Source organism: Microchirus variegatus, assembly GCF_963457635.1.
Source record: "Microchirus variegatus genome assembly, chromosome: 22".
NCBI lineage: Eukaryota > Metazoa > Chordata > Actinopteri > Pleuronectiformes > Soleidae > Microchirus > Microchirus variegatus.
In genome coordinates, this window is record NC_139823.1 from 4,167,827 (window position 1) to 4,192,429 (window position 24,603).

The 24,603-nt window shown below is 36.3% G+C and overlaps 1 protein-coding gene across 1 annotated transcript in view; it reads right to left on the bottom strand.

Moving 5' to 3' along the window:
• Nucleotides 1-3,205: 3,205 nt before the first annotated feature.
• pde11a (phosphodiesterase 11a) overlaps nucleotides 3,206-24,603 on the bottom strand; it is a gene marked incomplete at both ends in the record, with an annotated part of 56,556 nt that continues 35,158 nt past the window's right edge. The window contains 6 exons of the mRNA XM_083908417.1: nucleotides 3,206-3,469; nucleotides 18,817-18,900; nucleotides 19,918-19,992; nucleotides 20,192-20,255; nucleotides 20,344-20,421; nucleotides 20,603-20,703. Coding sequence (XP_083764543.1) covers nucleotides 3,206-3,469; nucleotides 18,817-18,900; nucleotides 19,918-19,992; nucleotides 20,192-20,255; nucleotides 20,344-20,421; nucleotides 20,603-20,703 — 666 coding nt within the window. The remainder of the gene's footprint in view (nucleotides 3,470-18,816; nucleotides 18,901-19,917; nucleotides 19,993-20,191; nucleotides 20,256-20,343; nucleotides 20,422-20,602; nucleotides 20,704-24,603) is intronic.

Genomic DNA, 24,603 nt, shown 5'->3' on the forward strand with positions numbered 1-24,603 from the left:
ACGTCAACGCCACCTATCAACAGCAACAGAAATCAGCCTTGGACAATGAAATACACTGCGGCCATTACAATCCTCACACTGTTTGAATACACAGGATTTTCATATATGAGAATTTTATATATTTGTCAAAATCCTGGGTATTTTTTATATAAAAAAATTAGATGTGATGAATTAAGAGTTAAGCATTATTTCTGTTGTGTCTGTTGCGTTATATTGGCTACATGGGTAAATATATATACATATGTGTGTATATTAAGATAATACTATTTTATTTTTATTATTTCGCATCTGTGTGAACCATGCATCAATTTCCCTGCAATTGTTTTTCTTAATGAATGTCTGCAGTGTTTCATTGAGAGATAGTTTTGTGTGCATTGACGCATTCGTCCACATGAGGGCAGCACTGCACTGAGCGAAACATGTTTCCTGCAGTTCTTTTTTTTAATTTTTTTTTTATTATTATTTATTATAATGCTTTTAGCAATGTCTTTAAAAGTACTTGTGTATTTTTATATGTATATGTAAGAGTATATAATATATGTAAGTCAAGGCAGATAAATATGGGGGGAAAGTACAATAATGCATCTGTGACAATGTGGCAAAATGTAAATAACCTATTCATTTCCAATGACTTCAGTCTTCCTCTGGTAAGAATAAGAATAAGCAAGTGCACACTTGGCAGCATATTTTTATTTAAACTCTAAACAGAAACATTGCACATTTGCCTTTTCATGCCTTACGGGGTTTCCTTAGTTTATCCTGCCAAAAAAAAAAGAAAAACCCAGAGTCCAAACTGGTACGAGGAAAGAAGAAACACAAGAAGAAGCACGTTACAATGCAAAAATAAAGACAAGACAGGTCGACCATGTCTGGAGACCTCATAGAAAAATAGAACAGCAATATTCATAAGTCACGCAACATGATGCAATAGGATTTAAGTCATGCATTTCAGATTGAAACAATGATTTTACTGATGAGGTTCAAAATACGAGGTATTTGTTGGCTCACATGTTTGCTACATTCTTAGCAAGTGGTTGAATTTAATACTGCATGAAACATGCAATTCATCTTTTTTCTGGTCGACTTCAATTCCGTTCTTTCGGCCAAAGTACAAATTAGAGCACACCGATCCATGCCACACAGTGTGCACAGTCACGTTTGAAACTCCAATTAACAAAGGTACAACACAATTCAAAAGGCAAACTCCCACTCAAGAATAATTACAGTAAAAAATAAAATCCCAAATGAAAAATAACAGCCTGTGACTACATGGGCACTTCAGAGTGTGCTACAAGTCTTCTGTCCTCTGCACATTTGGGGGGGGGAGGGAAAAAAGCTGTTTAGAAGATTTAGTTTAAAGAAAACCTTTTATGGATAATCACATATTTGCTTACTGTGGAAAAGATTGAAGTTTGTGCCTTAAAGGTCCAACATACTGGATCTCCTTTGTGTGTTAAAATGTGTTGGAAAATGTACCGAAACAAAACAAGATTAAGTGAGAGGTGTGAGTGGATTACTAGGCTATAATTTAGGGTTGCCAACCATCCCGTAAAATAAGGACGTGTTCCGTATTGAACAGACATAGAAGTCACTGCTCTCCGTCTGTCGTTCATTACTATCCAACAGCAAATGGGCACTTTTAATTGGGGCGTCCAATTCACTGTGAGTCCTGTGTATCGTAGCAACGGAAAATGGTGAAAAATAGATGATTGCAAAAAAAAAACATAATAAATGATAATATCGACTTTTAAACTCATATTTTGGTTGATGGAAAGTTACATAGATAGAAATACTATTGTATAACAGGGAAACTTGACTTAAATGTGAAGGTGAAATTGTGTATTTTGTGGGTGTAATGTAAAGTGCAGTATATTAACAGTATAACTGGGTTTCTTATTTTCAGGAAGCTGGCAACCCGAGGCTACCTCGACCTGTCCTGAGGACCAATCGCAGCCCTTGTCGTCTCCGTTGTCCCTTGACGGAGTGACGGACACTTTTGTGCAGCCGGAGACGACGCAGAGACTCTCCGACAGCCTCTCCGGTTACTTTTACGCAGAAGTGTACATTGGGCTTTAAACCCAGGGACATTTCGAGAGACTTTGGGGACAACAAGGGACCAAAAGACTGATCTACAGCCAAACTACTGATGCTGATGCTGATGCTGATGCAGCGTCCCCGTGTCCAGCACAAAGTAAATATGTGTATTTTTGATGCGTTCAATTCAACAGTAGTTTAATTAGTCGCTTTACTAGTTCTGTCTAATGTTTTGAAATGTAAGTGTAGATAACTATATTCTTCCAAAGATTACTAAAACAACTTCATCAAGGCACATTGTGTGTGTGTGTGTGTGCATGTGTATGTGTGTATATTTGTGTGTATATAAGTGAGACCCTGCATTTATAAAAAATTGGGCAAAATAGATTGAACTATAACTTCAGTGGTTTGTGGGCAAAACTGCAGTCATTGGTTTTTACTAATTATGGCAAAAAAACGAAACAAAAAAAAATACATCATGGTTCAACAGACAATCTAAAGAATCTAGGTGAGGAGGAGGCCATGCATTTTTCATTAGGGTCGTAAAACAAGGCACAGGAAGGGAGGGAGCGGAGCACTCAATTTGCATTGCAAGCACTGTCACAGGTCCTGCTGTTCCCGCATCCCTTCATCCTTCAGAGACTCTGCAGCCATTACAATCCAGAGCATTTCTTTTTTTTCTTTGAAACAGCACTTGTAAATAACTCAATAGCCTATGTACACATTTACAAAAAAATATCTCTGTTACCCCAGAAAAAATGTGAGCAAGAAGAACAATACTAACCACAGCAGAGACAAATATTCCTCTCCAATATCCCCACATGCCATGTTGTGCTGAAAAATGTGTGCAATGCCCAGAATTAGCTCACTGGTTTAACGTGTTGACACAGTGTTTTCAGATGCCTTTCTGACATCAGCCGGTGTCATCGGCTCCGACAAGCTTGCCAAACGCAGCTCTCGTCGGCCGCGAGGACCCGAAGGGAGCATGTAAACCTCTATGATAGCGCCGCGCTCAAGTTTAAAGCTCATCTCTAGTAGCTAAAGCGAAAAGACGAGCAGAGCCCAGGGTTAGAACCTCTGCATGCACTGCACTGCACAGCTGTCTCTGTTGCAGGCTGCACTTAAGAGGGAATAAGCCAAAAAATGATCAGCATGGAGGCGGCAGAACCAGCTAACTAACAGGTTTAGATGTTGTGCCATCAGCATCACTGCCGCCGCTGCTGCTGCTGTTGCTGCTGCAGCAAGGTGTGCTGCCACTTTTGGCCACAGTGCAGCCACTGCCACTGGTTTCTGTGCTTTCAACACTGCATGAGCTCGTTGGTGCAGACAGGCTCTGGCCACGTTGTCTCTTCTTGTTCAGTTCCTCCCATTTGGCCCTGTTAGCTTTGATCAAGTCGAGCATCGGCTGAAGTTTAGGATTCAACTGGACCATAGTCTGGAGACGGAGAGTGAGGAGAAAGAGAAGAAACACTTAGGTTTACAATCAATCTGTGATACTGCAAATCATGATTCATATGGAAATGTGTATTAAACAGTATTAAAGGTGCATTGTGTAATAAATCTAAAGCAACTGGCCATAAAATCCTCCTAATATGTCACAGAGACTCAAGAATAATGTTCATATAACAAACTGAACTCACCAACAACAACAGTACAGCCAAAATATTTGCATTAAAAAATATATTTTGCAGACTGCAAATCGTGTTTATGTTATGAAATCATGTTTTGGCATGTGGCGCCACCTACCGCCGTCTACCAATCATTGCAGGCAGTAGAGTCTCAGCTGTCGAGCAGCCACGGGTTGCCAGTTACTTCATAAAACAAACCTAAAAGACCTCGGTATTTTGAATTTGAATGTAGTAACAGTTTTTGGCCACATTCTTACATATGGCACCTTTAAAGGTCCAGTGTGTAACATACAGAGGATTTACTGGCAGACACTGAATATAATACCCATTAATATGTTTGTATAAGTGTTGAATCACTTTAAAATGAAAAAAAATACTTTTTACATTGTCTCTCCTGCTGGTGTTTTGGGATTTGTGTGTGTTTTTGTGTTGTTGCATGTGTTTTGTTTCTTGTTTCTGCAGATCATTTTTTGCTTTTGCAGTGCGTTTCTCACGTTGCATTTGCTTTTCAATCTGCAGCATTGGTGAACATGCAGCTCGCTTCTCCTTCTGCATGTGTTTTTGGGTGATTGCAGAGCGATTGCCACCATTGCGTTGCTTTATAGAGCAACTCCATTTATAGAGTCACAATGTTTCAACAACAACCCAAACAGTCAAATCAGCTAGAGCATGCAGACAAAGTTGATATTCCTTCTGGTATACAAAGCCATCCTCATTCTCTGATCTGCTTTGAGAAAGCATCCGTTTGATGCATTCTACAGTCTGCCCATTAGATGTCACTAATTCTTACTCACTGGACCTTTATATGGTAACTGGAAAAGGCAAAAACAACATCCGCATGGAAATAAATAAATACAATACCCTGATGCCAGACATGCAACATTAGCGATCCAGTGAAATGTTTATTGAACCTAATTTAATGATAAAAGCTGCTAATTAGCACTAAGCTGCAGCCGATGCTATGGGGACGTCAAGATCATCAATGATCACAGATCACACAGGGGCCAACACATTACATTTATTACATTATACGCTTCTCTGTGTGTATATATCTATGTGGGTTTATGTACATATGTATGGATGGATGTAGGAGTGTATGTGTGTATGTTTCTATGGATTTCTATGAACTACACTGTAAAAAGAAAACGTTAATAAAACTCAACAATTCAAGGCAACTTACTGCCATCAATTTTTGAGTTTTCAGCCCAACAAAAGATTTTTTTTAAAGTTCCATCAACTAATATTATTTTGTTAAACAAACTTGTAGGGTAAAAATTAAAATTTTTATTTTTTAATAATTCTTTTTACATTATCTGAACAAGATTCGTTTGAAAAGAGAATTTTGAGTTGGCACAACTCTAACTTACAAGTTTGTCTAACAAAATAATATTAGTTGATGGAACTTTTTTTTTAAACTCGAGATTGTTTGTTGAGGTGTAAACTCCAAAATTGATTGCATCAAGTTGCCTTGAAATGTTGAGTTTTCTCAACTTTTATTTTTTTTATTTTTGTTTTACAGTGTAATGGTAAATAGTCTGTATTTCTATAGCACTTTCTTAGTCCTGATGACCACTCAAAGCTGTTTCCCACAAAGAGGCACAGCTGATACAGGCTTATATAGACAATATACAGACAACAGCTGACGACCATAACAGCCTCATATAGTGGCTTTGATGGCAGCAGCCCATCAAACGTCTGCTCTTTAAGATAAGAAGCATGTGTATCACTGAGATAGGTTACATTTGTCTTTTTTGTCTGTGCTAAACTGTAAGTGGCAGTGAAGTAAAATAAATCACCTGCTGGTGATTTATTAAAATGACAGGGAGGATTTTGTTCCCTCTGTTCTGTTAACAGTGTCTTTCTGTGTCCGTGTGATTAGTTATTGTTTCATTAACCCTGTTTCATATGGAAATATAGCATATGGGAGTGCGCGCCACATTGAAAACAATGGAATCTTTTGGAGGTTTAACAGGCAGCCATTGTGAAAGTGAGTTAAATAAATAGGTGTCTCTACGCTGGGGACAGTGAGTGTATTGTTTACTTGAATGGGAAATCAAATCTGTTGTAACAGCCTCCAATTAACTGAGCTTTACATAAATATGCAAAGCAGTTCTATATCTATGAATGATGTATGATGTATGTATAAGTGAATGTATGAAGAAAATATTGACAGAAAGCGAGCGTGCATCCATTTTAATGAATATTTGTTTTGGTTTTATTTTTAATTTTTTTAATTTTTAGCTAAAAGGTCAAACATTGTCCAGTTTCTGCTTCTCAAATGGGAGGATTTGATGTTTTAAGAGATTGTAAATGAGTCATTTTAGGGCTTTGGACTTTTGGACTTCAGGAAAACATTCACTGACATTTGTTGTAGTGTGTTTATTTAAAGGTGCATTATGTAATAAATCTAAATCAACTGGTCGTAAAAAATCCTTCTAATGTCACAGAGACTCAGGAATAATGTTCATATAACAAACTGAACTCATCAACAACAGCAACAGTACAGACAAAATATTTGCATTAAAAAAAATATTTTGCAGACTGCAAATCATGTTTATGTTTTGAAATCATGTTTTGACATGTGGCGCCACCTACCGCCGTCTACCAATCACTGCAGTCAGTAGAGTCTCAGTTGGACCAACTTGGTCCAAATTTGACAAAAACGACATACTATACTATGTCGTCCAAAATAGGACATTTTTTGAAAAAAATGTTTTGCCCAAAATGTGAGCAAAACGTCATACTATGCTATGTCGTCGACCTCAATGTCATACTACACTATTTTGTCCAAAATCTGACCATTTTTTTGATAAGAAATGTTGGTCCAAAATTTGACAAAACTCAGAAAACGAAACCTAAAAAACCTTGGTATTTTGGTATCTTACATATGGCACCTTTAACTCTTACACTTTAACACTTGGGAAGGTGGCATTTTCTGCGAGCGTATCGTAGATGAGGCGTTTGCACACTTTGCATTACCGTAATTGAGCGACGGTTTGTGCTATCGAAAAAATTGCAATGGTTTCTGAAAGCTGAGAAGTTGGATGTCAAAGCCAACGTGAGTTTATTATGGTAATGTCACTCTTGCTGTTGCAGGAAGCCGGCGAATCAGCGTCGAGAGAGAGGGGAGAGTTGGAAAAACTCCTGTACATAGTTTCCATTTTCTGGCCTGTTTTTGGTACACTGAGACAAAGACTCAAACGAATGTTATTTTAACATTTTAACTGTTCATATTTCAAATGTAATATGCACATTCTGCTGTTACAACTAGTGTTTTTCTTCATTTTAAATTGTTAATACATTATTTTAACATGCAATTGATTGTAAATAACTGCCAGATATTGAAAGTTATTCTGGAAAAATGGGCAAAAGCACTTAGTCAATAGACATTTTTCTGGCCCTTTTATGATTAAAATAAGCAAAAATCCAGATGGACATTTTGAGGCTTAGGTGTTAAAGGATTAATTATTATTATTATTACCTCCAGTGTCTCGACCCTCACACACTCACTGAAAAGTTAAATAGTTGCCTGGCATATCATATCCTGTGTCGGAGCAGGCACGTGTCACATACTGTGACATTTTGGTCAAATTTTGGACAATTAATTAATTGGTCTTAAACATCTGTGTTAAAATAGGTCTATGCTGCTTTAAGGCATGCATTGACCATAAAACTACATTTCAAACTACAATGCACTGCCACTAGATCGCAGTGTATCATATGCATCATGCGAGTAGTTACTTTTATTTTACATTTTATTTGGTTATATTAGTTACATTCATTCTGTATGACAGTTACATCTCATACTATACGTCATGACAATACGTAACATTTTGGACGACATACTATACTATGACTATATTTGTCAAATTTTGGACGACATGCTATAATATGACTTTTTTGTCAAACTTTGGACCACATACTATACTACAACTTTTTGGTCAAAATTTGAACGACATGCTAATACTATGACATTTTGGACGACAAACTATACTATGACGTTTTGTCAAATTTTGGGCGACATTCTACACTATGACTTTTTTGCCAAATTTCGGACGACATACTATACTATGACTATATTTGTAAAATTTTGGACGACATGCTATAATATGACTTTGTTGTCAGATTTTGGACCACATACTATACTATGTCGTTTTGGTCAAATTTTTAGACGATATGCTATTGTATGACTTTTTTGTCAAATTTCAGACGACATACGATAGTATGACTTTTTTGTCAAATTTTGGACAACATACAATACTATGACTTTTTCGTCAAATTTTAGACGACATACAACACTTTGACTTTTTTGTCAGATTTTGGACGACATACTATACTATGACTTTTTTGTCAAATTTCGGACATTATGGGTTAGGGTTAGGGTGAGTTTTTGGAAAGCACTGTGACTTTTTAGGATAACTAAGTGTATAATGGCTTTATTTTAGAGACAAATGCGGGACAATAACTGTTCTGCCCAAGATGGGACTTGAACCAACAACCTCCAGCTTGGTAGGCAAGTGTCTTACCTGCTACACCAATGGAGTTTGCTGACTGCTTGAAACATTTTGTTAAAATGTCTCTTTTTGGACAACATACTGTACTACGACGTTTTTGGTCATTTTTGGGCGACATAGTAAAGTATGCAAAATCAGATTTTTTTAATAAATTTTTTTGTAACCGAAAATACTATACTATGTCGTCGACCTCAATGTCAAACTACACGATTTCGTCCAAAATCTGACAATTTTTTTGCAAAAAAAATGTTGGTCCAAAATTTGACAAAAACGACATACTATACTATGTCGTCCAAAATCAGATTTTTTTGAAAAAAATTTTTTAGCCCAAAATGTGACAGAACGTCATACTATACTATGTCGTCGACCTCAATGGCATACTACACTATTTCGTCCAAAATCTGACCATTTTTTTTGAAAATAAATGTTGGTCCAAAATTTGACAAAAACGACATACTATACTATGTCGTCCAAAATCAGATTTTTTTTGAATTTTTTTATTTAGCCCAAAATGTGACAGAACGTCATACTATACTATGTCTTCGACCTCAATGGCATACTACACTATTTCGTCCAAAATCTGACCATTTTTTGGAAAAAAAATGTTGGTCCAAAATGGACAAAAGAACAGTTTCTGCCCAAGATGGGACTTGAACCAACAACCTCCAGCTTGGTAGGCAAGTGTCTTACCTGCTACACCAATGGAGTTTGCTGACTGCTTGAAACATTTTGTTAAAATGTCTCATTTTGGACAACATACTGTACAACGACGTTTTTGGTCATTTTTGGGCGACATAGTAAAGTATGCAAAGTCAGATTTTTTTATTTTTATTTTTTTTTACCGAAAATGTGACAGAACGTCATACTATACTATGTCGTCGACCTCAATGTCAAACTACACTATTTTGTCCAAAATCTGACCATTTTTTTGGAAAAAAAAATGTTGGTCCAAAATTTGACAAAAACGACATACTATACTATGTCGTCCAAAATCGGATTTTTTTTTGAATTTTTTTATTTAGCCCAAAATGTGACAGAACGTCATACTATACTATGTCTTCGACCTCAATGGCATACTACACTATTTCGTCCAAAATCTGACCATTTTTTTGAAAATAAATGTTGGTCCAAAATTTGACAAAAACGACATACTATACTATGTCGTCCAAAATCTGATTTTTTTTTGAATTTTTTTATTTAGCCCAAAATGTGACAGAACGTCATACTATACTATGTCTTCGACCTCAATGGCATACTACACTATTTCGTCCAAAGTCTGACCATTTTTTGAAAAAAAAATGTTGGTCCAAAATTTGACAAAAACGACATACTATACTATGTCGTCCAAAATCAGATTTTTTTTTGAACTTTTTTATTTAGCCCAAAATGTGAGCAAAACGTCATACTATACTATGTCGTCCACCTCAATGGCATACTACACTATTTCGTCATAAATCTGACCATTTTTTAGAAAAAAAAATGTTGGTCCAAATTTGACAAAAACGACATACTATACTATGTCGTCCAAAACAGGACATTTTTTGACATTTTTTTTTTTGCCCAAAATGTGACCAAAAAGCCATACTATACTATGACTTTTCATTGAAATTTTGAACGACATACTATACTATGACTATTTTTCCAAATTTTGGACATTATGCTATTGTATGAGTTTTTGGAATTCACTGTGACTTTTTAGGACAGCTTAGTCATACTATACTATGTCGTCGACCTCAATGGCATACTACACTATTTCGTCATAAATCTGACCATTTTTTTGAAAAAAAGATGTTGGTCCAAATTTGACAAAAACGACATACTATACTATGTCGTCCAAAATCAGATTTAAAAAAAAAATAAAAAAATTTGCCCAAAATGTGAGCAAAACGTCAAACTATACTATGTCGTCGACCTCAATGGCATACTACACTATTTCGTCATAAATCTGACCATTTTTTAGAAAAAAAAATGTTGGTCCAAATTTGACAAAAACGACATACTATACTATGTCGTCCAAAATAGGACATTTTTTGAAAAAAATTTTTTGCCCAAAATGTGAGCAAAACGTCATACTATGCTATGTCGTCGACCTCAATGTGATACTACACTATTTTGTCCAAAATCTGACAATTTTTTTGATAAAAAATGTTGTTCCAAAATTTGACAAAAACGACATACTATACTATGTCGTCCAAAATCTGATTTTTTTGAAAAAAATTTTTTAGCCCAAAATGTGACAGAACGTCATACTATACTATGTCTTCGACCTCAATGGCATACTACACTATTTCGTCCAAAATCGGACAATTTTTTTGAGAAAAAAAAATGTTGGTCCAAAATTTGACAAAAACGACATACTATACTATGTCGTCCAAAATCTGAATTTTTTTAGAATTTTTTTTTTAGCCCAAAATGTGAGCAAAACGTCATACTATACTATGTCGTCGACCTCAATGGCATACTACACTATTTCGTCATAAATCTGACCATTTTTTTGAGAAAAAATGTTGGTCCAAATTTGACAAAAACGACATACTATACTATGTCGTCCAAAATCTGAATTTTTTTAGAATTTTTTTTTGCCCAAAATGTGAGCAAAACGTCATACTATACTATGTCGTCGACCTCAATGGCATACTACACTATTTCGTCATAAATCTGACAATTTTTTTGAGAAAAAATGTTGGTCCAAATTTGACAAAAACGACATACTATACTATGTCGTCCAAAATCTGAATTTTTTTAGAATTTTTTTTTAGCCCAAAATGTGAGCAAAACGTCATACTATACTATGTCGTCGACCTCAATGGCATACTACACTATTTCGTCATAAATCTGACCATTTTGTAGAAAAAAAAATGTTCGTCCAAATTTGACAAAAACGACATACTATACTATGTCGTCCAAAATCAGAATTAAAAAAAAAAAAAAAAAATTTGCCCAAAATGTGAGCAAAACGTCATACTATACTATGTCGTCGACCTCAATGGCATACTACACTATTTCGTCATAAATCTGACCATTTTTTAGAAAAAAAAATGTTGGTCCAAATTTTACAAAAACGACATACTATACTATGTCGTCCAAAATCAGAATTAAAAAAAAAAAAAAAAAATTTGCCCAAAATGTGAGCAAAACGTCATACTATACTATGTCGTCGACCTCAATGGCATACTACACTATTTCGTCATAAATCTGACCATTTTTTAGAAAAAAAAATGTTGGTCCAAATTTTACAAAAACGACATACTATACTATGTCGTCCAAAATAGGACATTTTTTTACATTTTTTTTTTTGCCCAAAATGTGACCAAAACGCCATACTATACTATGACTTTTCATTGAAATTTTGAACGACATACTATACAATGACTATTTTTCCAAATTTTGGACATTGTGTTATTGTATGAGTTTTTGGAAATCACTGTGACTTTTTAGGACAGCTTAGTGTATAATGGCTTTATTTTAAGAGACAAATGCGGGACAATGACTGTTCTGCCCAAGATGGGACTTGAACCAACAACCTCCAGCTTGGGAGGCAAGTGTCTTACCCGCTACACCAATGGAGTTTGCTGACTGCTTGAAGGGCGACATAGCATAGTATGAGGTTTTTGACCAATTTTGACCATTTTGGACAACATAGTAAAGTATGCAAAATCAGAATTTTTTTAGAATTTTTTTTTTAGCCCAAAATGTGAGCAAAACGTCATACTATACTATGTCGTCGACCTCAATGGCATACTACACTATTTCGTCATAAATCTGACCATTTTTTAGAAAAAAAAATGTTGGTCCAAATTTGACAAAAAACGACATACTATACTATGTCGTCCAAAATCTGAATTTTTTAGAATTTTTTTTTTAGCCCAAAATGTGAGCAAAACGTCATACTATACTATGTCGTCGACCTCAATAGCATACTACACTATTTCGTCATAAATCTGACCATTTTTTTGAGAAAAAATGTTGGTCCAAATTTGACAAAAACGACATACTATACTATGTCGTCCAAAATCTGAATTTTTTTAGAATTTTTTTTTTAGCCCAAAATGTGAGCAAAACGTCATACTATACTATGTCATCGACCTCAATGGCATACTACACTATTTGTCCAAAATCTGACAATTTTTTTGACAAAAACGACATACTATACTATGTCGTCCAAAATCAGAATTTTTTTTTAGCCCAAAATGTGAGCAAAACGTCATACTGTACTATGTCGTCGACCTCAATGGCATACTACACTATTTCGTCATAAATCTGACCATTTTTTTGAAAAAAAAATGTTGGTCCAAATTTGACAAAAACGACATACTATACTATGTCGTCCAAAATAGGACATTTTTTTTTTAGCCCAAAATGTGAGCAAAACGTCATACTGTACTATGTCGTCGACCTCAATGGCATACTACACTATTTCGTCATAAATCTGACAATTTTTTTGAAAAAAAAATGTTGGTCCAAATTTGACAAAAACGACATACTATACTATGTCGTCCAAAATAGGACATTTTTGGAAAAAAAAAATTGCCCAAAATGTGAGCAAAACGTCATACTATGCTATGTCGTCGACCTCAATGGCATACTACACTTTTTCGTCATAAATCTGACTATTTTTTTGAAAAAAAATGTTGTTCCAAAATTTGACAAAAACGACATACTATACTATGTCGTCCAAAATCTGAATTTTTTTAGAATTTTTTTTTTGCCCAAAATGTGAGCAAAACGTCATACTATACTATGTCGTCGACCTCAATGGCATACTACACTATTTCGTCATAAATCTGACCATTTTTTAGAAAAAAAAATGTTGGTCCAAATTTGACAAAAACGACATACTATACTATGTCGTCCAAAATCAGAATTAAAAAAAAAAAAAAAAAATTTGCCCAAAATGTGAGCAAAACGTCATACTATACTATGTCGTCGACCTCAATGGCATACTACACTATTTCGTCATAAATCTGACCATTTTTTTAATAAAAAATGTTGGTCCAAATTTGACAAAAACGACATACTATACTATGTTGTCCAAAATAGGACTTTTTTTGACTTTTTTTTTTTTTGCCCAAAATGTGACCAAAACGCCATACTATACTATGACTTTTCATTAAAACTTTGAACGACGATGACTATTTTTCCAAATTTTGGACATTTTGCTATTGTATGAGTTTTTGGAAATCACTGTGACTTTTTAGGACAGCTTAGTGTATAATGGCTTTATTTTTAGAGACAAATGCGGGACAATGACTATTCTGCCCAAGATGGGACTTGAACCAACAACCTCCAGCTTGGGAGGCAAGTGTCTTACCCGCTACACCAATGGAGTTTGCTGACTGCTTGAAACATTTTGTTAAAATGGCGCATTTTGGACAACATACTGTACTACGACGTTTTTGGTCATTTTTGGGCGACATAGTATAGTATGAAGTTTTTGACCAATTTTGACCATTTTGGACGACATAGTAAAGTATGCAAAATCAGAATTTTTTTAGAATTTTTTTTTTAGCCCAAAATGTGAGCAAAACGTCATACTATACTATGTCGTCGACCTCAATGGCATACTACACTATTTTGTCCAAAATCGGACCATTTTTTTGATAAAAAATGTTGGTCCAAAATTTGACAAAAACAACATACTATACTATGTCGTCCAAAATCAGATTTTTTGGAAAAAAAAATTTGCCCAAAATGTGAGCAAAACGTCATACTATGCTATGTCGTCGACCTCAATGTCATACTACACTATTTTGTCCAAAATCTGACCATTTTTTTGATAAAAAATGTTGGTCCAAAATTTGACAAAAACGACATACTATATACTATGTCGTCCAAAATCAGAATTAAAAAAAAAAAAAAAAAATTTGCCCAAAATGTGAGCAAAACGTCATACTATACTATGTCGTCGACCTCAATGGCATACTACACTATTTCGTCATAAATCTGACCATTTTTTTAATAAAAAATGTTGGTCCAAATTTGACAAAAACGACATACTATACTATGTTGTCCAAAATAGGACATTTTTTGACATTTTTTTTTTTGCCCAAAATGTGACCAAAACGCCATACTATACTATGACTTTTCATTAAAACTTTGAACGACGATGACTATTTTTCCAAATTTTGGACATTTTGCTATTGTATGAGTTTTTGGAAATCACTGTGACTTTTTAGGACAGCTTAGTGTATAATGGCTTTATTTTTAGAGACAAATGCGGGACAATGACTATTCTGCCCAAGATGGGACTTGAACCAACAACCTCCAGCTTGGGAGGCAAGTGTCTTACCCGCTACACCAATGGAGTTTGCTGACTGCTTGAAACATTTTGTTAAAATGGCGCATTTTGGACAACATACTGTACTACGACGTTTTTGGTCATTTTTGGGCGACATAGTATAGTATGAAGTTTTTGACCAATTTTGACCATTTTGGACGACATAGTAAAGTATGCAAAATCAGAATTTTTTTAGAATTTTTTTTTTAGCCCAAAATGTGAGCAAAACGTCATACTATACTATGTCGTCGACCTCAATGGCATACTACACTATTTTGTCCAAAATCTGACCATTTTTTTGATAAAAAATGTTGGTCCAAAATTTGACAAAAACGACATACTATACTATGTCGTCCAAAATCAGATTTTTTTGAAAAAAAAATTTTGCCCAAAATGTGAGCAAAACGTCATACTATGCTATGTCGTCGACCTCAATGTCATACTACACTATTTTGTCCAAAATCTGACCATTTTTTTGATAAAAAATGTTGGTCCAAAATTTGACAAAAACGACATACTATACTATGTCGTCCAAAATCAGATTTTTTTGAAAAAATTTTTTTAGCCCAAAATGTGACAGAACGTCATACTATACTATGTCTTCGACCTCAATGGCATACTACACTATGTCGTCCAAAATCGGACCATTTTTTTGAAAAAAAATGTTGCTCCAAAATTTGACAAAAACGACATACTATACTATGTCGTCCAAAATCTGAATTTTTTTAGAATTTTTTTTTAGCCCAAAATGTGAGCAAAACGTCATACTATACTATGTCGTCGACCTCAATGGCATACTACACTATTTCGTCATAAATCTGACCGTTTTTTAGAAAAAAAAATGTTGGTCCAAATTTGACAAAAACTACATACTATACTATGTGGTCCAAAATCGGATTTTTTTTGAAAATTTTTTTTAGCCCAAAATGTGACAGAACGTCATACTATACTATGTCGTCCACCTCAATGGCATACTACACTATTTTGTCCAAAATCGGACCATTTTTTTGAAAAAAAATGTTGGTCCAAAATTTGACAAAAACGACTGCTATACTATGTCGTCCAAAATCTGAATTTTTTTAGAATTTTGTTTTTAGCCCAAAATGTGAGCAAAACGTCATACTATACTATGTCGTCGACCTCAATGGCATACTACACTATTTCGTCATAAATCTGACCATTTTTTTAATAAAAAATGTTGGTCCAAATTTGACAAAAACGACATACTATACTATGTCGTCCAAAATAGGACATTTTTTGAAAAAAAGAATTTGCCCAAAATGTGAGCAAAACGTCATACTATGCTATGTCGTCGACCTCAATGTCATACTACACTATTTTGTCCAAAATCTGACCATTTTTTTAATAAAAAATGTTGGTCCAAATTTGACAAAAACGACATACTATACTATGTCGTCCAAAATCTGATTTTTTTTGAAAAAATTTTTTTAGCCCAAAATGTGACAGAATGTCATACTATACTATGTCTTCGACCTCAATGGCATACTACACTATTTTGTCCAAAATCTGACAATTTTTTTGATAAAAAATGTTGGTCCAAAATTTGACAAAAACGACATACTATACTATGTCGTCCAAAATCGGATTTTTTTGGAAAACATTTTTATAGCCCAAAATGTGACAGAACGTCATACTATACTATGTCTTTGACCTCAATGGCATACTACACTATTTCGTCCAAAATCGGACCATTTTTTTGAAAAAAAATGTTGGTCCAAAATTTGACAAAAACGACATACTATGCTATGTCGTCCAAAATCAGAATTTTTTTAGAATTTTTTTTTTAGCCCAAAATGTGAGCAAAACGTCATACTATACTATGTCGTCGACCTCAATGGCATACTACACTATTTCGTCATAAATCTGACCATTTTTTTGAAAAAAAAATGTTGGTCCAAATTTGACAAAAACGACATACTATACTATGTTGTCCAAAATAGGACATTTTTTGGAAAAAAATTTTTGCCCAAAATGTGACCAAAACGTCATACTATGCTATGACTTTTTTGTCAAATTTTGAACGACATACTATGCTATGACTATTTTTCCAAATTTTGGACATTATGCTATTGTATGAGTTCTTGGAAAACACTGTGACTTTTCAGGACCGCGTAGTGTATAATGCCTTTATGTTTGAGACAGATGCGGGACAATGACTGTACTGCCCAAAAAATTTTGACCATTTTTGGACGACTATGACGTTTTGACCAATTTTGAACATTTTTGGTCAAACTAAACTATACTATGACGTATTAATCAATTTTTGGACGACATAGTATAGTATAACGTTTTTGACCAATTTTGGAACGACATACTATACAATGACATACTATACCAATTTTGGAAGACATACTTTAGTGTGACGTTTTTTACCATTTTTGGACGACATACTATACTATGACTTTATTTGTCATATTTTGAATGACATGCTATAATATGACTTTTTTTGTCAAATTTTGGACCACATACTACACTATAACTTTTTGGTCAAAATTTGAACAACATGCTATACTATGACATTTTGTCAAATTTTGGATGACATACTATAGTATGACTGTTTTCTGATGGCATACTATACTATGACATTTTGGTTAAATTTTGGACAACATACTATACTATGACATTTTGGTTAAATTTTGGACGACATACTATAGTATGACTTTTTGGTCAAATGTTGAACGACATACTACACTGGGACTTTTTTGTCAAATTTTGGAAGACATACTATACTATGACAGTTTTTCTGTTGTTATTTGAGCTATGGTCGTAGTATTTTGTAAACTTCCTTTCTTTACTGCCCAAATGAATAAAAGTCATTGGAGTGTCCTAAGAAGACTAGAATAGCTGCCCAAACCTGTGCATGTTTGTGTTTGATGACAAAAAGGACATCATCACACTGCTTCTTCCAAAGCCAAGAGCAGCGATCCTCTTTGTTGTGTGTCTCATCTGCTGGTTTAAAGATGATCTCCCCATGTTCCCTATTTGTCTGCAGAAACACACTCTGTGGAACATTGCCAATGCTTTCCCCAGTTTATTATTATTATTATTATTATTATTATACTGATGTAGGAAAGAAAGAGGGAGAGAAAGAGAAAGATTGTCATTTGCTGGGGTATAAAGATAGAAGGTTATATAATGGGGGATTAATATTCCACAAAGTAGCCAGCCACCACCAGGAGGAGGAGATCAGCAAGATCAAGAACAAGATCTCTTCCACCCACGAACAAAAAACCTACCGCCTCCAAACTTCCTCTCTTCTCCCCCCTTGCAAGTTTAATTGGCAGCAGCACGATCGTGAGCTCCATATCTGCATTCTCCAAACATCAGCCTTCACATGACGCCGTGTGGAGACAAAAAAGCTCCCCACGCAGACAACACACACCACTTTGATGCTTTTTTATACCCACAACACAGACAGCAACAATGGTGAAACACACACACAGATCAGTCTGCTTTAACTTTAGACACTGTTTCTGTGATAAGTCAATAGACGATGATGCAGTGTTTGATTTCCACTCTAATGTGTTCAATATGACAGTAAAAATTGGGGGGAAAAAAACTGAACGGATGCAGAGAAATGTGCTGTAAGAGATGAATGAACGACTTCATCCTTGACCTCTTTCACAACTCCTCCTGCCTGTGTTTGACTTTCACAAATTTACCTTCAGCGCTCCTCATCCCTTTACAATCTCCTCAGTAAGTCAGCCTTCTTCCTCCCACACAGCCACTGCTGCCAGCTGTGGGAGGGGTAGGTGAGAACTCTTGACGTCATTCAGACACACAGACACACACACACACATTACTACACCAGCGAGTACGCTGTATAGATTTCCATTATCTATACACGACTATAATTCCCTCGAAGATAATCACTGACTTGCTCTGTTGCCATCCGACAATAAAATCAGCCTCTTTTTCTTCTGTGTGCGTCACAGAGGAAAAGCATGCAGTCCAGAGTTGGTCCTTTTTTATTGTTATTACTGTGCAGTGAAGCTAAAAGTACACTGTCTTACTGAAAAGGACTTAACCTGAATAACATCACAGCTCTGTACACACACGCCTTTACCTTGGAGCTTTCTTGCAGTCACAAAGTGCACTCTCATTCTGCTATTCTAAAAAAAAAAAAAAAAAAAGGATAAAACCTTGAGGTTGCTTCAATAGAAGCATTTTTCTTCATTTCATTCAGAAATATGCGGCTAGAAAGAAAGCCGATTGGTAGTTTGTGGCAGTTTCACAGCTGACATCAGTGAGGGGGACAATAGCTGAGGAGGAACCGCAGCTTTACCTCATGTCAAAGGCTGATGTGTCACACAAAAGAAGGCCATAGAGCATCAAGAGTTACCTCATACAACGGAGCACAAATTCCATCAATCCACTCCAGCTGGAGCCCCGGCAACTCGTCCTTCCTGTTTCGATCAAAGATGGCCTGAAACAAAACAAACACATTTTCATGTGCATGTGCATTTGTGCTCTCAAATGGAGAGGCGTGAGTTCGTTAAATATCAGGCTAAAAGTCGAGGCTTTCAGTCCCTAAAGTGCTGCTGTTACTCCTTTGGTTCAAGAAAAGTCCCTGAGCTCTCAAGACGATTGCTTATTTCATGTATATTTTCTATTCTCCTCCATTCTTCTGTGGCCTCAAACCTAAGAGGCTCTGCAGAGGCTGTGCCTCAGAGATAGTCACTGGGCTATGACTTAGAACTTAATATTTAATTTCCAACACCCACACGGGGAGCGGCGAAGGTTTGACATAAGCGGCAGAACCTGAGGAAATTGCATTAGTTATTTCATTCAGAGAGGAGGCAATGTGGCCCGGCTCGATTAGTCAACAGCCATTAATTGCTTGCGCAAAAGCTGTTGGCTTTTCTTTTTCCCTCTTAAAGAACTTGCACAACACAGTGCAGCCTTCAAAGCTCCTCCATCAAAGAGACAGTGGGCTACTCCTCTGCGGTGGGGCTACGGCTCTGAGGACGATATGAATAAGTCATGAATGAAGACAAATATCTTAAACAGAACTCAAGACCTTCTGTGTTATTATTATTATTGTTGTTTCGATTTAAAGTGTGCTATCAGCAAGTTTTGTGGAGCACTATACTCCTATAAAACCCTCCTCTGTTTACAAGTGAATGTAAATAGAGGTCAGTATTTGAATCCTAGGCAGTTTAATTTTGTTGTTTTTACACACACTACACAGTAGTCCACAGATTTGCTCTTGGCACAGCAGCGAGGCAGTGGCGCAGGTCAAGCTGACGATACAGTTTTCTCACACTGGGAGACACAAGCGCTCGTGTTTCCTATATACGCGGTCGGTATATAATGTACATTTGCAACTGCGGAAGAAATATATCTCCAGCAGCATCCACCTGAGGGAGTCATGGAAGCCAAGAAATAAAAAAAGAAAAGAAAGAAAGAAAGCACTAAGCCAGGGAAGGCTCAGGAGACTCACAGAGGGCGTGAGCTTTAGCTCTGATCTCTCTCTGTCGCCCTGCTCAAAGAACTCGCTGGTCACCAACTCTGCCACCTGGAAAAACAGAAGCAGGACATCAGCCTAAAGCAGTGACACTATGTGGTCCTGTTATGTGCACAAGACAGAGAAAAGCAGCAATTCTTTACAGTTGTGGGGTCTCATATCAGAGAGCGTTTGGTGTTTTATCATGAAAATGGTACATTCTAAAGAGTTCTCTATCATCTAACCTTTTGTGATTTCAAATATTCCTCACCTTGCGTGATATGTCCCAAGGTTTCGTCACAGCACCAAGATCACAAGCAGTCATCATCATGGATCTGAGAGGAGATCAGACCATTACATTAATCACACATTTAGAATAAACCTTTTATTTATCTATTTATTTATTTAAATGCAGATCATCACCTGCACATGTCTCGATGGGCCTTCACATTCCAGTTGTACTCCCCTTTGTTGACCAGCTCAAAGAAGCTGTTTCTGTTCCTGCAGGGAAACACACAGCAGTTTGCTCATGCGGCTGCACATTACATAAAATCCACAAGGGGGCGGTACTACCTAAAAGACAAAACCTTCAATAAACGGCTTAATAAGTGGACACAGGCAGAGCAAAAAGACACAGTTGTGATTTAACAGTGTAATAAGCATCGTGTTTACAGGAACTTACTCAAAGTAAAGAGTGAGGTCTGTGGCCAGAATGGACTGTTTGAGCAGCTGCATGAGGTCGCTGTACTCTGTGGACGACAGGTTGGAGAAGATATTGTGGCCCTGAAGAGAAAGAACGCACAGAGAAAAGCATGCGTCAGAATTTAAATACAGGATGTGTCAGTGCTCGTGTATGAATTGGTGTTTTTCATCAACCCCCAGAGTGAGTTTTTGCACTCGACCTTTAATTAGTTCATATTCTTTAAAATAAACTGTTGATCATAAGCCTTGACTCTGTTCACACCCATGCCCCGATGTTATTACTGATCAATCATCGCCACTTTTGAAAAGGCATCATGATTTAATCGTCATCATTTGATGACGCAGGTTTATTCACTGTTTGTTGTGTTTGTAAATGACTCGAGGAGCAACAGATGTATCACAGAGATGCACTGAGAGCTACGCAGAACTTTCCTCGTCAGTTGCTTTGTATACGCTGCCTTTGTGCTCGACAGTGTAAGCTATAGCCAAGGTCCAGAGCTCAAGAGCTTTCAATCGTTTCCAGTGATTCAAACACTGAAGTGAATAAAAATCTGTATAATGATGATGGAAAGAACATAAAGGCAACGTCATGTTTTTGCAATGACTGTACGTGTGATTTATTATAAAAGCAAAACCACTGGTTTTACAGATATGGCTCTGTTTATGACGTAGGTGTATAGCCAACACCAGGTCTGTCTTCAAACTCAAACTTCCTATATGTTGTCTTAGTTCTTGCCTTAAAAAATGTTGAATTCAATTTCAATTAAATTCAAATTGTTTTCACTATTTTAGTACAGGATGAAAGAAGCTATGTTTGTCCCCTTTACACCTTAATAAAATTAATATGGAGGCGCAAAACCTATTTGACCCATAATAACATGTGTATATGTTTTCATACAGATATACTATGTATATAAAAGAACAATAGTTTGTTGCATGTATGACATTTAAAGGCGCCATATGTAAGAATGTGGCCAAAAAACAGTTACTACATCCAAATTCAAAACACAGAGGTCTTTTAGGTTTCGTTTTCTGACGTAACTGGCAACCCGTGGTTGCTCGGCAGCTGAGACTCTACTGACTGCAATGATTGGTAGACGGCGGTAGGTGGCGCCACATGCTAAAAACATGATTTCAAAACATAAACATGATTTGCAGTCTGCAAAATATTTTTTTTAATGCAAATATTTTGTCTGTACTGTTGTTGTTGGTGAGTTCAGTTTGTTATATGAACATTATTCCTGAGTCTCTGTGACATATTAGGAGGATTTTATGGCCAGTTGCTCTTGATTTATTACATAATGCACCTTTAAGGAACTACAAAAAGAAAACTTTTTGTTGCTGGAGTGGAGAAAAATAAAACACAGATTTTTGCAGACCAAGTCCTTCCAAAGTTCCATTGTTCCTTCCATTGTGGCAAACTAATGAAATTAAACGTAACCCACTTTGAAATTGTATTAGAGCCTATAGTCTTAGAATATGCAGTAATGTAGAAAAACATCGCCCACAATGGAACACTTTCTGCTCACAATCCCATAATACCATGTGTCACGTGTAATAAATGTGAGAATTAGAGTCGTGCCACACCACAGCAGCCAGAGACAATGACATGAGACAATGATTCATATCTGTCTGCATCTATCGATACAAACAAGAGGGTGTTTTTTTTCGCTCTTTCTATCGCGATACGTCAACAAGTCTTTGGTGAAAAAGTCCTGTTATCTCAATTAAACCTCATGAAAATGAAGTTGGATGAAGAATGGATTAAAGGTGGACAGGAGGAGAGCCGAGCAGCTCTAATAAACAAGCATCATCGCTCACTGGAGACTCTATCATTAAAGCGGGCATTTCCCCGTCATGTATTATACATTCATTTAGCACTTAGACACCTTCTGCTGGAGAATGGAGAGCCTGTCTGCGGAGAAAATAGAAGATGAAGGGGTGATAGCAGAATGGGAGGACAATAATGAGACGTAAAATAACAAAAAGAAAACTATCTAGCCATCATTTTCCCCTGACAATTCAGTTCTGCAAACTGTCTCAGCTGGTCCGCACATCCCCTTCATCAGCTCCTGTGTGAATACTGAAGTGCACGACAACAGATTTCCCTCATTGTGTCACAATCGGAGCAGATGACGGAGGCAGGCGAGCGAAATGGCACGAGAGAGAGCGACAAGGGTGGGAAATTCAAAGGCGCAGAGGGTTTTAAAACTTCACATTTTGATCGATGATTTCGCAAGAACCGGAGGACTGGATCGTGAGCTGTCTCTTCTACTTGAATTAGCCACGCTATTCATTTATATGCTAATGGGACAGTTGCTGGTTCCATCCCCAGTATCAACAAAAAAAAGAAGAAAAAAAACCCATTATGATATTCAGAGCAAACATTTGTCAGCTCACCGTGTTGTCAGCGCGGCGATAATGAAGACAGTGGAACCTGCGCCGCTAAGCCTCATCTCTGCTGCTCGCTCAAACAGCTTTAATTACAACTTCACGCAAACCCAGTCACCTGGTAAAATGTCTCTCTCTCAGCCAATTAAAACCAAATCTATCGCCTCTGTAATTACATTGATTTGAGGGCAGCATGAGCTATTTGTTCAGTCGCTCTCAGAGAGCAGACGTTAAGGCAATATATGGTTACCTTCAGGCTCAGTGGGCGCAAAGTGGACTTCCAACGCTTTGATTGATTTACATGCTTAGAGAAGGTAAGAAGAACGATATGAAGCACAAAGGACTGTTCGTTTGATTCTGGACAGCAGAAAAAACTGAATTGGCGAGTTGTTTCCTAATGATTCTAGTCTCTGTGCTGCGCAGTGCTGTGCTGTGCTGTGCTAGGGGTCAGCCCCATGTTCCCCCAGCCCCACTTTTCTAAGAATGTTTTTTCACTGAACATTTTTAAAAATTAGGCCCTATGTTTCTTCCACAAATAAAGAATCTTGAATTTGTGGGAACTGTGGGAACATAAGGTCTAATTTTGAAAAACTCATAGAAATGTGGGAACATAGGGCTGTGGGAACAGGCACACTCACCTGTGCTGTGCTGTGCTGTGCTGTGCTGTGCTGTGCTAAGCTAAGCTAAGCTAACCCCCTTATCTTAGTGGAATTAAAGTCACTCTTGACAATGTCACTGCATTTCATTGAGGTGAGATGTTCCAGCACAATGTTATGATAGTTTGGATTTTTTTATTAGTTTTTATTTAGTAATTGACTTGTTTTAATTAGCTTTTAGCTAACTAGCGTTTGCTTATTTTTTTTAGTTTTTAATAAAAGAGAGAAAAAAAAAACACTTATAATACACTTCACATGAACCCAAAAGGATTATGTATGAAATAAATTTACAAAGATGAAAACTAAGCACATTTTCATTACAATTTGAGTTGGTTTTAGTTAGTTTGCACAAAATTCAGGTTCAGTTGGTTATCGTTTTATTTTATTTTTTTTAACTCCCGTTTGTATTTTTATTTCAGTTAACAAAAACTTTTTTTTCATTGTAGTTTTAGTTAGGTAGACAATGGATGGCTGGATTAGTTTAGTCTAGTTTTCATTATTTCATCCTGGTGATCTGTTGGCCTTTCACCTGATGGGACAAAGTTTGCTTCACCAGTGCTCTTTATCCTTTTTTTAAAGACAAATAAAACATATATTCTGTCATGAAATAAACTTGATGCAACACTGTGTATGAGTGACTTGTGGGAGAATGTTGCTTCTTTCATTCCCACTCTGCACATGAACCTCTGTCCTTGTAACTTAATGACAGTCAGTGACTCAAACTGCCAGAACAGAGCCCAGCAAGTTCAAGAGTAACCAGACGTGTTTTAATCCTAAATTAATATTTTTCTAACCTGATCCAGTCACTGTGAGCCTTTACATCAGCAACATATTCTCACTGAGCAATATAACAGTTTTTATTTTTCAGAGAGATTCATTTTTTCATAGTTTTACTTCTGACAGGTATAAATCTGATCAGAATGTCTGTTGTTGC